The following is a 13,690-nucleotide window of genomic DNA, read 5'->3' as shown; positions in this document are numbered from 1 at the left end:
ATGGAAAAGAGCACATCTGTGTTTGTAGTTTTTGGGGAGGGTAGGCATGGGAAAAGGTGGAAAGGTACAGTACGGGAGTGTCTCGGGGGGAAGAGTTCAAATAGCGTACATCCTCGGGCCCTTTTGAATCAGAAAGTACCCACAGAGAAACTTCACGGCAGGAGCGAGGACAGCTTAAGTCATACTGATGCACGAACCGTTCATTTATTTGTCCAGCCACTGTTTAGTAATTTTATCGAACTCACAGTGCCGTCATCCTTGTAACAGACATTATTTTAACAGACATAACAGAAAGTCTTTGAGCAAGCTCGAGAGCTCTCTTTTTTTCACACCAGTGAAAGATTCCCAGCGGTCTTAGACAGTTATGAAAATTTCCTAACCGCTTGTTCCAAATGTTAGCCTTGGGAAGGCTGGGTCGACTCCATAATTACTCCACTGATCATCATCACCTCTGTGTACTCTAAGTGCCAGGGAAAACCCTTGTGTGTGAATTTAATGCTCCACTGGCAGATAACTGCACAAAACGTATTCCTTCAAGTAAATATGGCAGAAGTTAACTTCCCGAGGCGCCCCTTACGTTTACATTCGACGTCTGCACTTTATTGGCTGTAATAATGGCGATGACACGGGAGACAAATGTATGAATATATGTGTGTATGTATGCATTCGAGCCGGCCTGTGTTAGTGCGCAGTATCTGGAATGGGCTTGGTTATTTTTGGTCACCGGAGGAGAGGAGCCGTGACGGCGTGTGGTCTCAGAACAGAGGGTCCAGTCTTCTTCTTGGAATGGGGGGGAGAGTGGAGTGGAGTGGGGATGAGGAACAGTTTACTGTGGATGTCCTGTTACCCTGCAGGCAGTTTATGACTTACTGTTAAAGTGAATGTGAAAAGCAGTCGCTGTCTAATCCACCTCTAACAAACTTTCTGGTCCTAAATCTGCTGAGATTTTGTTTACTTATTGATCTGTGTGTTTCTATGTTACACCCTAAACAAGTGCTTTGCTTTCCTGTTATGCTGCAGTGTTTTACTGAAGAGCAGCTAAGATTAAAAATCATAGTCATAGAAAAATTAGAGGCAAAGATCCTGAAAGTCTGTAGACTGGTTGTTAGTAAGAGTGTTATGTAGTTGTGGGAGTAGCAGAGATTCTCTCATTTGTATAATTATGTGTTATTATAGTGATTATGTTGTGCTGCTTTGGAGTAAATGTTCTTCCTTACCTTTCCTTCTTTTTATCTTGCAGTCTAAACGAACGGGCCCATCTGCTGACAAGAGTCTTTAGGAAAACACCTTCAAGTGTAGGACGCTCAAACTCTGTGCAGCAGACTGTGTCACGTGAGTGCTCTTTCCAATAAGAGATGCTATCATGTAAACCAAGTCTTGCTTTAATGCTCCAGTCACAGTAAGGCGAACGGTGGCTGGAGGCCAAAGCTATTGCGACTGTGCGCAACTGATTTGTGATCTTGTTGACTTTTGAAATGGTTCAAAGACAAAACAACCAGCTGCTGTCTTCAAAGCAACTTCAGTGCGTCAAAATGGTGATAAAACACCAGTAAGACAGAGTCGGTCTGCTATCAGTTTACTGTTGATTGGGATCAAGGTGGCAATTATGTGCAACCTGTTTGCGATAATCCAGCAATTAACTGTGATAAAGAGCAAAAATTGCAAATCTGTTGCAAATCCTTGGCAAGGAAGGCTTTGTAACGGCTTAACGATTAAGTACTCACAAGATTAAGTACCAGCAAGAACCTCATAGATATAAAGCAGAAATTCCTCCAAAAATAGTGACAGAGTTGCTGCAGGATGCCTAAGTAACATAACCCCTCAGCTACTTTTATATGCATTTATATAGGCAAATAACCAGAAAACAAACAGCTAAGTTCCCTGTTGCAAACGAGTTGTGCTTATCAGTGCAAACAGCGATTGATTGCAACGTGTTGGCAACCTGTGTCTGTTTATTAATTAGATGGCAAATTAGATCGTGGTCAGTCTGAGTTGGTCTGCAATTGTTTGAAGACAGGTTTCCCGTACGATCACTGCAGCTCAGCAGTTAGAGCAGGTCATTCACTAATTCAAAGGTTGGATGTTTGGTCCTGTTGCTCCTGTTTGCATGCCAAAGATACTGAACCGAGTTGCTCTCTAATGTATGTGTTGGAGTTTGAATAGAAGATCACAGTGCTTGTGTAAATGGCTGAATGAATGTTGTATAAAGCACTGTGAGTGCTCCAGCAGAGTAGAAAAGTGCTATGTAACATACGTATTTGCACTGCAATCAAAAGTGGTAGCCCAGAGGTTGAGGGTGATGCATGCTCAGCCTCTGGGCTACCAGTTTATCACCAGCACTACTTGAGGTTGTTTTTAAATGCAAAAAAAAATCACAGGAAAAAAATCTCAATTTTTCCTAGTTGCAAGGAGTTTATGTGACTGAGCCATAAGACTGATAGAAGCCAACAGTCTCACTGTGTCATCTCTGTGTTCCCAGTTTTGTTGTCACTCAGCACACAGGCTTAACAAGTAAGACTTCTCCTCCTCTGTCTCTCTGCAGATGGCTATGCCTTCTCTCAGGAGGAGCATGGTGTGGTGTCTCAATCCCAGGTAGTGCGCTCTTATGACACCACCCGCCAGCGCCCCAGCCTCTAGCCCCATCCCGGATCAAAGCTTTGGCTCACTGAAGCAAGAATTTGTCAAGGTGACAGCGGAGATAGACTTAAGTGACACCCTCACGCCGGGTGACCGACCCCTGCTGTGGCCTTACTGGACAGTGACCTGACCCCTTGCCAGGGACGGAAGTCATGGTCAGGCATGGAGGCCGTCGCTGGCGCTTGGAGGACTGACTCGGGAGAAGGGACCAGGCCGGATATATGGACTAACCATTGTTATAACTCACAAAGGCTGCACAGGCATGAGCAATCATATCCATGCACAGACGTGACAAGTCAAACTCAGAGACTGCTACTCATATCTGTATATCCCTCAGACTGAGTTTGCTTTATGCCTACGTGTGTGCGCGCAAGCGTGTGTGTGTGTGTGCGCGTCCCAGTGCGTCTCTGTCTGCCTGTGCATGTGTGTCTGCACGCATTGGCGCTCCCGTGTTCGTGTGCATGCGTGTGTCGATCCATGTGCGTTCGCATCCACCGTTCCCTCTCATTTCCCGTCTGTCATCACGCGCCGATGTGGAAGGGGACGTCAAAATAGTCGCACTCGCTCGCTCGCTCACACGCATACAGGCGCGAAGAATTCCTTAAAATTAGAGGGTGGGAAGCATATACCGAGGACCCGCCAGAGCCCTGCACCCCCAGCTACAGGCCCCCTCTCTCTCTCTCTCTCGTAACATCTCAGCATCGAGCCTCACTGCCAAACACCATAGAGATGCCACTGAGGCAGAACGCTCACCAAACCGGACCACAACCCTGCCACAGCCCCTCCTACCCCACTGAGACCTCTTGCTTTAGCTCTCCCTTCATTCCTTCCTTATCTCTCCATCTCATAGCCGCTTTGCAGCCTCCGTGTCCCTCTCCTCCTTTTCGCAAGTTTAAAGAAATCCATTTTGTTTTATTTTCTGACCTCTCCCGTGACTCCAGACGTCGCCCGTCTACCACCGTCAGCTGACGTGGAAGCAGCATGACTGGCATTAGCGCTTCCTCTTTTATTTCTGTTGCATTTCCACTCTTTACTGGACTGTTTCTTTCTCTCTGTCTCTCTCTCTTTTTTAAATTAAAGCAAACATCAATGTGTATTTGTTTCTATTTTTTTTCTCTTTTCATTAATGCCCGTTTCTTTTGTACTCATATGTGAAAACATGTCTTAGCGGGAGTATTTTACTTGAAGTTGCCCTAAAAGGCACCCAACCAGAAGGGATTTGATTGAGACGCTCGCATGGATCATGTGTTGTTGTTTTTTGTTTTTTTTTTCTAGCTTTGGGGTTTGTCTGAATGTAGAGTCCATTGTCTGTGAGCTCTGTGTTGAGGACACTCTGGTTCAGGAATGCAAAACTGAAAGGGGATGGGCGAGAGGGGTTGTCCTAATCATTAAATCTAATCAATCCATGGCCTGACTAAATGTCTTTGTGTTTTGGCTGCGCGCTGTGTGCTCTTGCAATCAAAGCGAGGGGTTTTTGAGTCCAACTGTAGCTCCCGGGAAGCTGGAGGAGTCTTGGTTTACATTTCACACAGAGGATGGAAAGGAAAAGAAAATATAGAAAATGTCAATGCGAACATTAAAAGCTTAGCATTTTATAAATTGGCCAAATCAAACCGCTCCCACGCTCCTTCTTTAATCCCAAGGGAGTGACTGTAGACAGACCATTAGCCGATTAATTCACCACCACCACCCTCCCCAACTGGAGATCCCTTTCCCACCCACCTTCCTGGATGTGGCCCAGCCCGAAAAACTACAGCTGCTACAGTATGGAGAATCCATCGGGGTGCTGCTTTATGCTTTTCAACTCTTCCCCAGTGACTCTCCAACGGGACGATATGCTTTCCACATTACTGTAGCTGAGTTTCTGGAGGAGCTTGCCAAAACTGCACTTTCACATCATCATATTCTTAAACTGTCCATTGTTGTGGTTTATTATTTCTCCTGTGTGTGTGCGTGTGTGTGTGTGTCGGATGACGTCCTCTGTGGGAGGTAGACCAGTCTGTGAATGTGTTTCTAGTAGTTTAAGTGCGTAAGTGTTTTAAGGAGATTAAAACAACCCAGTCAACCAGTCATATTTGTTTTTGTTAACCAGGGCTTTGTTTCCAAATGTGCGTCTGTGCTTTGAGTATCACTCACCTTCCTGGTTATTAGAAAACTCACAGCAAGCCTATTTTCAGTTTTAAAATATGTTTATTTTTTCAGTTTCATATGAAAAAGTGTCTCTCCTGCATTAAATCACTGTATTTCAGGTGGAGCAAATGCATTCGATCTAAAATAATTCCACAATTTCACACACTCTCTTACTATTATTCCCCCCCCCCCCCCCCACACGTCACATAAGTTCCCCAATGAATCTTACAGACATTGTGCTTGGAGTACAGATGAGGTGCGCAAGCAAACCAGTTTCGGTACTAAAGGACATGTCGGGCTGCACGCTCGGTGGAGCAGCACATTCCTCGAGCTGCACGTTCCTCGGTTACAGTGGCACAGCTTTACACCGCTACACAGAGCGGCAGAAAATTCAGCAACTTTCGCTTATTTTTACAGATTAACAACCAAAGCGGCCACTTCCTTGCCCTTCCTAAGTGGAAAATAATGACTCAGAGCTGCCCCGGAGCTGCCCGTGCTAATGCACTGAACTGTGGTGGTGTGAAGTACACACACACACCTCGCGGGAGAGAAGTGAAGGGGGCAGCTGGCATTTTTGGGGTTTTTTTGGGGGGGGTTGCTATATAATTAACTGTAATGCTCAGAGAACTTCCTCTCACTTCTCTGTCGCACACTCACACGTCCAAGGAACATTAACGGCCTGCCTTGTGAATAGATCTAATTTTGGGGGGATTTCTGAATGTGTTTCTGGGGGTTTTGTATTTCTTTGTTTCTTTTTTTTTTGCTTTCTGGGTGGCAGGCGGGGGGGTTGGATAGTAGGGTGGAGCGTCACAGTCTGTGTCCTGTGCTCACTTCATTAGATTTTAAATGGCCTACAGGGAGATCGCGACTGCCTTTCACATCACACCACCTGCATTTCCCATTACACACAGTTACACTCACAGTTACTCACAAGGCCACCGCATCCCTCCACACTTCACACTCTCTCGGACTCGCACACGAACAGTACAAATATCTATCCACATGCTTTCTTTCCTTGTACTTTCAGCGCAAACAAAAATATACTGTATTATATAAACCACTCACAATCATTCACAAGCACAGATGTGCACATGGCATAAACACAGCATGTGGTCATATATTGTTTTTGCTTGAATGTCCATTTTTCATACAGTCCGCTGCTATAAATCATCCAGTCATCGCTCATTCCTGTACATATAAGCTTGCAAATCTTTTTCTCACATACATCCATGCAAACACAAACACATGCAGCCTTTACTTGATCTCCGGGCTGCAGTGAACTGTGCATTATTACTCATCAGGGCTGCACAACCCTCCAAGATGCAGTTTTGTCTTTGCATCCAGTGAGAGGATATTTATGCATCTGCCTTACGCATCGCAGGCTGAGCCTAGCTCGTTCCACCTTTCATACAAAACAGACACAAACCACACACAGTTACAGGGCAGGTCCAGCTACCAGGAACAGCTTTATGAGTCCTTCATGTGAGTCTGACTCCTTGCCTTCTTTTTTTTTTTTTTTTAACCCCCCCCCCCACTCTGGCAGTGTGCCCAAAGGTCTGTCTGCTGCAGCCCTCACAGGTTAAACTTGACAAGTCAATCTTTGAAAATAAAGTGGTAGAGTGGTCTGCTGGTTGGGCCCTCGTCACACTGTCACTGGAGGGTGTTTCTGATCACTGGTGACACTGGAGCCAGCAGTGGGAGGAGGGCAGGGTGACTGGAGGGGTCTGTAGCCCCCTTGAGTGGGGTCCAAGTAGGCTGCGGTAGAGGACATGGGGTGGGCATAGCCGATGTACTGCGGATGCAGGAACTGTCCCTGGTGAGGCATGATTTGGGTGGCCTGCTGACAGTTGAGTACAGAGAAGTTGGTGGGCATGTTGACAAAGACGCTGGCATCAGGGGGCAGGCAGCAGGAGGCCTGAGCCCGCATGACTGGAGGAGGGGCAGTGCGGGGGACAGCGGCTGGAGCGGACGAGCTGGATGAGGTGGCTGTGCTGGACTGGCGGGATGAGGAACCCCTGGAGGTGCTCGCCATCATAGGGATGGTTTCCAGGAGGCGCCCACCACCGCCGGCCCCACCTCCTGTCGTGCCTCCAGAGGACAGTTCCTGCTTGGGTCGGAGACACCGGCAGCAGCACACAGCGACCACAGAGCCCACCACGATGAAAGCCACGAACACTGAGCCCACGATGAGGAATGGCACGTAGATGGGAACTACAGAGAGAAAAGAAGAAGAGACATTGCCATTAAACTGACATTAATCCAATTCGTTTTTATTTCTACAGCACCAATTTGTCACTTTATATTGTAAGGTAGACCCTACAATAATACATACAAAGAAAAACCCAACAATCATATGACCCCCTATGAGCAAGCACTTTGGCAACGGTGGGAAGGAAAAACTCCCTTTTAACAGGAAGAAAACTCTGGCAGAACCAGGCTCAGGGAGGGGCGGCCATCGGAGCAGATGTAAAACAGCTGTAAAACATGCGATTAGTGAAAAAAACTATTGCCTGTTAAGCTGTGCTGCCTTGCATGCTCACATGTCTTGCTTATCTGCACAGGGGCTCCTTGATGTGAGTGGTGATTGAATGAGACAGTGAAACAAAGGACTGGAGCAGAAAAATAGAAGGTACACTGGATTTGAGTCCCCAGGGAGTCCCAGAGTCTCATTAGCAGTTATTAACTTTGTTTTGATCTGTTTTAATCCTGCACACCCCACTGTGTCCCCGGCCTCTTCAACCCCACAGACCTGTGTGCATTTGTACTGGTGACATTCTTAAGCCTCGCTGCCAGCCAACATTTGTGACCCTTTTCTCGCTCTCTCATTTTTTTTCCTCTTACCCCTATTTTTTTTTTTTTTTTTTTACTAATCCTCTGAAAATAAGTTACTCAAGTTGAAGTACAGTACTTGACATCTGCTTAAAGAAAGGTATTAAAGTGGACTGATTTAATGTAGCTGAATGGGAGGTTATTCAGCTCTTTAAATCAGAGGAATAAACCAGCTCCTTCTCACTGACCTTTTCTTTGTTTCTGCTTAACGCAGCAAATCATACTCTCAACAACTACGTATTTGTGTAACTCTCACAGTTCCACCAATCAGACTATAAATTGCTGGGTCAAATAGGAGATGTCTGTGTGAGCAGGTAGAAGCTTTGGCACGTTATTATGCGAGAAGAACTCAGTGTCAGTCTGTAAATTTTGTGAAGTGAGCAGGAAAAGCTCCAAAAACAAGCCTAAAGCGCGATCAACAGTAGGAACAGTTTTTCCTGACTCTTCGTTTTCGGTAAAGCATTGAAGGCTGAAACAGGGCGACATTCAAGATGAGGTCACCGCCGATGAGGTGTTTCCCTCAGTCGCTCATTCCCATGCTCACTACCACAAACACCTTTCAAAGCACAATAACGACCATGTTACATTACAAGTGATTAGTTGTGTTTTATTGTTCCCACTGGGTGTAGTTATTTTCCACTTTGAATGTGTCCGTGTATTACGAGGTGTAACTGTATGCCGGAGAGAGAGAGAAAGAGAGGGAGAGAGGTGGCAAACTGGCTCTAGTTTCCTTTTGTCTGTGAGCTCTTTGAAATGCATCCATGGGACTTTGATTTTTTTTTTCCAAAATGCTCATCAAACGTGGCAAGGTATTAAAAGGATTACTGCATGGAAGCTGTTAAGAGCAGGAGATCACTCATGGGCAGAGGCAGCAAGGTCTTGGTAACAAGAGCAGAGGCAGAGGCACGCCGACATGAAACAAACCAGGACCTTGACCCATTTCCTTTCGACAAGAAGTGGTGTTAACTTAAGAGGCTTCTGCACCACACAGCTGCACACCTCACAGTAAACAGGTTGTAAAAGGAACATTTACAGTATAAGTTACAAGAGCAGAAATGTACCAGGGAGCCTCTCTGTGCCATCTTTCCTGTACTTATATGGCCTCCACCTCAACATCTCTACCTCCACTCCCTTTTTATGCAATGCTAATGAGGAGTAGTCATTTCAAGGACTTTCTCCTTGTGTTGCTTTACCCCTGACTTCACTGCTATTAGAGCTACTTTCCCAAACACTGTATGGTAAATCATTAATGGAGTGAATAAAGGTCCTAAAAAGTTAATGCACAGTAGTAAATAAGCTCTTTACTGTACACAGCAATCAAAAATCAGCTACCATATGAGCCTCACTTTTTGTATATTTCATTATTACATCGCTGGTAATGGATCAGTTTGAATCTTGTGGTTGTTGTAGCTGCTGAAACTGAATCTGTAGAGTCAGGGAGTTTAGGCCTTTGGGTCCTATCATAGGGGTCGTTAGCCCCTGAAGGGGGTCACAAGATAAATCTGGAAGGTCAAGAGATGATTAATGGAGTGGAAAAGAAGAAACAAGACTGAAAGCATGTTTCCATGCCGGTCAGTCGGTACAGAGGCACAGCTGTGCTTTGAGCATTGAGCTAAAGGCTGATTTCGTGATGCTGACATGGCCACAAGGTGATTTTTATCAGGTATAGAGTTAACTAATGTTACTTTAGCTTCTTAGAATACCAGTTAACACAAAGTGCAGCAGAGGCTGTGTGTGATTGGCTTTGCAGATATCCAAAGCAACAGATAAAGTGAAGTGCAGCTTTAACCTCCTAGGACATGGAGATCACATCACATTTTGTGTTGTCTTGACCAAAGTACTAAATTTCGGGCCTGATATCCACTTACGAGGCCATTATACTGCCACTGTTCGATTAAAATTTTAAACAAATATCCTCATATGTGCATCTCATTTTTGTCAGAAACAAAAATCAGGTAAAAAAAAAATCTGGCAATTCTTTGTTTTTACATTCATCAGGTCCCAATCAGCCCAAATATCAAAGAGAAATTAAAAATGCATGTCATGGAAGAGTTCGGGTCTTAGGCGGTTAAATAAAAAAGCTAAGAATTCACCAGTTACTAACTAACATTTGATAGAGGATCCACAGAGCCTCCTTACTGGTTGTAATATTTACAAGTATTTCCTGCTGAAACACTTTTAATTTTAAGCCACTTCATGTGGACACTGAGCACTAAACCCCACCTAGTACTCACATAAATTTGAAAAAAAAACTAACTTTATTCTTTACTTCTTTCTTTTGAGGCATTTTTTTGTGCACATGGCAGTTGTCCCCCATCCTCCTATTGTTCCCTGTCATTCGTCCACACCTGTTGCTGTAGTCGAGCTGTGGCAGCCCCCTCTGCTAAGCTCTTGTTTTGGGCAGATTCTTCGTGGCTGGCTGGCTGATTGGACCCCTCCTTCAGCCTATCCCATGGGCTTTCTCCTGTTCCCAAATACCATATGTTCCTTCATGTTCAGCACATTAATAATTTCCTTTGTGTTATTCCCCCAACACTGCACTATGTGTATCTCTTTGAGATGATGAATAGGCTGCATGCACATGAAAAATGTGTAAAATACACAAAGTGAACTGGGCTGTGGATGAATAAAAACACTTCTTCTTTTTGTAAGAAAAAAAGGTTTTCCTTTAAGTAATTTTGGCTGGAGGCCTATGAATGAAATGTATATATTGCTTCCTGTAGTGATAAGCTGTGACAGTATTAGCAAATGACAGATTGTAGCTGGAGAGGGCAGGGTATCCTCTGAGGAAACATGTATTGCACTTTTCTCTCATGTCTAGTATGTTTCTTTCGTGATATGGTGCACTTTCAAGAGACTTTACAGTAGATTAACTTATGGGAATGTAAGCAGTGATGAATGAGGGGCCAGAGGGGGAGAGGTCTGTCACCCAATCCACGGTAAAAGTTGGAAAATGTGGGTCATACTTTGCCTCTGGTTTTGGCATTGATGCCTCTTATATGTGAGCTTCTAGTTTGAAGCATGACCTGAGTGTGAGGGCCTCAAAGCCCACAGATACCACAGAGACATGGAGTGGTTAGATTACAGTAGCAGCTTGGCCAACAGAAAGAGACTCCACGAGCCTGCTGAGAGGAAATAACACAAATTGCGTGTGTTTTTTCTTCTTTTTAATGAACAGAGCTGTCAGCACCCTTCGTGAGCTACACTGTCCAAGATCCGGTCAAGTCCAAACTTGATCCCCGTGGGGACGGCGTGATCTGAGCCCGGCCCCTCTCTTGCACTGTTAAAGAACAAACACGGCTATTTATAAAGTGCAGCAGCACGGCACAGTTTGCCATTTGTGAGGGCAGTTAACCGGTTTTTTGGAGGAGTCTGCTGTGTCCGTGCAGCTGTCGCTTGCCAGCCAGCAGATGCAGCTTTTAACAGGGAGATACTGTGAGTCTGCTGGGTTTATGAGAGGAAACCAAAGCTCCCAGCAGGTCATATTAAATGATATTTACAATATCAAATTCAAGGCATCCTGTACATAAGCAGTGGGGTGTGTATGAGGTTGGCTTATGGGATACAGTATGGTAAGATTTATATGGAATGAATAAAATCAAAAAGGTTTTACTGAGACTGTAAATTCTGAAGTGAACAAAGACTGCACTCTCCCCACTGAAGCAACAGGTCAGGCAGTTTTAGTGCACCGACGTTATCTCAGTGTCTCTCTCATATGAATCACACGTAAGTCTACAGAACACAGGGGATTTAACTATGAAACTTCCTATACAAGAGTTTAACTTAAAGAACCCCCCCAAACATTTAGTTTTTATTCTGTTTGCGCTTTGCTCTTCACATGTTTAAGCGCTCTTCTTTCAATACTACTCATAATATTAGCGGAATTAGTTATGGGCTTGTACCTGCACCGGAGTCCTTGTTCTCCTTGTTGTTTGTCCCGGGCTCCGGTGACTGTCGGTCGTTATCGCAGCTCCCCTGATCAAGCCGCGCATCCGTGCTGGAGCAGCAGTAGCGCAGCTCGCATTTCCCGCAGCAGATTATCGCGTCCACTCCGTCTATCTTCTCCGGGCACTGAAAGCCCTCTTTCCAGACACCCTGGGAGTCCCGCCAGCCGTGGCAAAACTCCCCGCTCGCTTTCACGTCAATAATGACCAACAGCAGAGTCACAATCGCGGTGACAGACATCGGGAAACCTCCTCCCCACATTCTCGGCCAGGTGGCCCGCGGCCGCACGCTGGCGCACTGGAAGAGACTGAGAGGCTTTTACTCCCCGCGTCTAAGCTGGTGAGGGGGGTGATACGCTGGGTCGGTCCGATGAAGGGAGCAGAGGGGATGCAATGCAGGAGCCACAAACCACTTAGAGGCTGTCATTTGTTAGAGAAATCGCGTGCGTAATTCTCCAAAAGTGACTCCGGTTATTCAGGAGATGCACAAAAAACAAATGGATACTACTACTAAAAAAAAGTCAGAAAATATATGAATTTATAAGTTTGACTGATATTCCAGTTGCAAACCCTCGGAGGTCTGGTAAATCCAGTGTAGAAAAACTAATGGATTTCCTTTGGCACTGCAGCGAGGCTGAACTCTTCAAATGACTTTCCTCGGGGATCCAGAGAAACTAACACTTGTAGCCTGATCCATGGGCGCGCAGCTGCTGTCACCCTCGAGTCCTCTCACAGCCAGCTCCGTGCGTAAAGATAACGTTTCAAACTTTTGTGGCTTGGCCTGCATTGTTGAGTGTCAGAAGTCAGTCAACCAAATCTGTGTCAGTCTTGAACTGAAGCCCACAGAATCTAACCCACCCTGTGTCAGAGTGAGAGGGGCGTGTAAAAAGTCAGATGCAAATCCACACCTCACTGTAACAACCAGAGTAGATATACAGGGAATACCAACAAACTACATACCACTGGTCAAAATGCTGCAATTTAGTTGATATTTTTAAAAAAGTAAAATAAGAAGATATATCACCCGACCGTCTTTTCTGGCAACAGTCGTCCAGATTGGATCTTAAATTTTTAACTTGAGGTCAAAGGGATTTTTCTCAGTGAAAAAAAACCTGCAGTTTGGCTTAAAATACATTATTCATATGTTACACCGATTTCCAGGTATACAGATAGACTATTTGAATTTGTTGTTATTATTATTATACTATAAACTACTATTAAAATGCTACTACCTTGAAGGAAAGACACCATGTGTCCAGTTAAATATTGTTGTTGGTTTGTCGCAATTGTCAGGCTATCCTACAGCGTTAATTTTTTGAGTGAACTTACCCCACAGTGCAACCTAAACCAGTTCAGTCTGAGCCTTGTGCGATATAAAAATAAATAAATAAACCCTATCAGTTCCTCTCTGGTTAAGAGCAGATGAAACATTTGACAGTTGGACACGTCTGCGCCAACACCAGCAGACATTTAAATAGTGACATTGCCATCTAGTGGTGATTCCAGATATTAATGCAAAGTTTTTATTTTTTGTATGGCGGTTATTTGGGAAAGTTAGCAACAACTAGTGAAAGTTTCCATAAGTTTTTTTTTTTTTCCTGAAGGTTAATTTAAATAACATTTGAAGAGCGGGGATGTTCTCATAAGGCCGAGACAAATAGCCTTAGACAAGATTTTTCAAGAACCTCACCTTCATTCAGAAAACATCTCTAAGATTTTTATTTCTATTTAATTTTGAATCAGTTTTTTAAAATTCAGTTTACTATCATTGTATTTTTATTGCGATATGAACGTATTTATCAAAGGCAAATTTTTTGATCAGACTGACAAAGAAATTAAAATCACATCAATATTTTTGATTGAATTGTAACTGTTTTAAAAGTGCACGATATAATTTCACATGTATATTTTTAGCCTAGTTTTTAATTTTTTATTTTACCAGCATGTCTGGAACATTCAAAGAAAATTGTTGTGGTCTTCTTTAAAGCTTATTTCTGGGATTGCATCGGGGATCTGCTCCGAACCATGATGTTCACAAACGACATTGTAATCTGTAGTGTGAGTGGGGAGCAGAGGTAGTGAAGGTGGATGAGTTTAAATACTTACGATCAGCCATCCAAAGCAACAGAGAGAACACACGAGAGGTGAAG

The 13,690-nt window shown here is 44.4% G+C and overlaps 2 protein-coding genes across 15 annotated transcripts in view; one reads left to right on the top strand and one right to left on the bottom strand.

Moving 5' to 3' along the window:
• atp8a2 (ATPase phospholipid transporting 8A2) overlaps positions 1-4,045 on the top strand; it is a 48,845-nt gene extending 44,800 nt beyond the window's left edge. For all 13 annotated transcript variants that reach the window (XR_014278852.1, XM_082546479.1, XM_082546474.1 and 10 more), the window contains 2 exons: positions 1,241-1,332; positions 2,543-4,045. Coding sequence is in view for 12 of the 13 variants with exons in the window: in XM_082546479.1 (XP_082402605.1) it covers positions 1,241-1,332; positions 2,543-2,637 (187 nt within the window). In the remaining variant the exon portion in view is untranslated. The remainder of the gene's footprint in view (positions 1-1,240; positions 1,333-2,542) is intronic.
• Positions 4,046-5,466: 1,421 nt separating this feature from the next.
• On the bottom strand, positions 5,467-12,924 carry shisa2b (shisa family member 2b). 2 transcript variants are annotated; one of them, XM_082546490.1, is made up of 3 exons: positions 12,870-12,924; positions 11,499-12,399; positions 5,467-6,978 (listed from the first exon to the last, which is right to left on the bottom strand). In XM_082546490.1, the coding sequence occupies exons 2-3, from the start codon at positions 11,800-11,802 to the stop codon at positions 6,410-6,412; spliced, it is 873 nt and encodes a 290-aa protein (XP_082402616.1). In that variant the 5' UTR covers positions 11,803-12,399; positions 12,870-12,924; the 3' UTR covers positions 5,467-6,409. The 2 variants fall into 2 exon arrangements, with proteins under 2 accessions (XP_082402616.1, XP_082402615.1); XM_082546489.1 differs by lacking the exon at positions 12,870-12,924 and having other exon boundaries at positions 11,499-12,491.
• Between the last annotated feature and the right edge of the window lie 766 nt (positions 12,925-13,690).

This window comes from Aulonocara stuartgranti, assembly GCF_965226115.1.
Source record: "Aulonocara stuartgranti genome assembly, chromosome: 9".
In the NCBI taxonomy this organism is placed as follows: domain Eukaryota; kingdom Metazoa; phylum Chordata; class Actinopteri; order Cichliformes; family Cichlidae; genus Aulonocara; species Aulonocara stuartgranti.
This window is presented reverse-complemented; position numbering and strand designations above follow the sequence as displayed.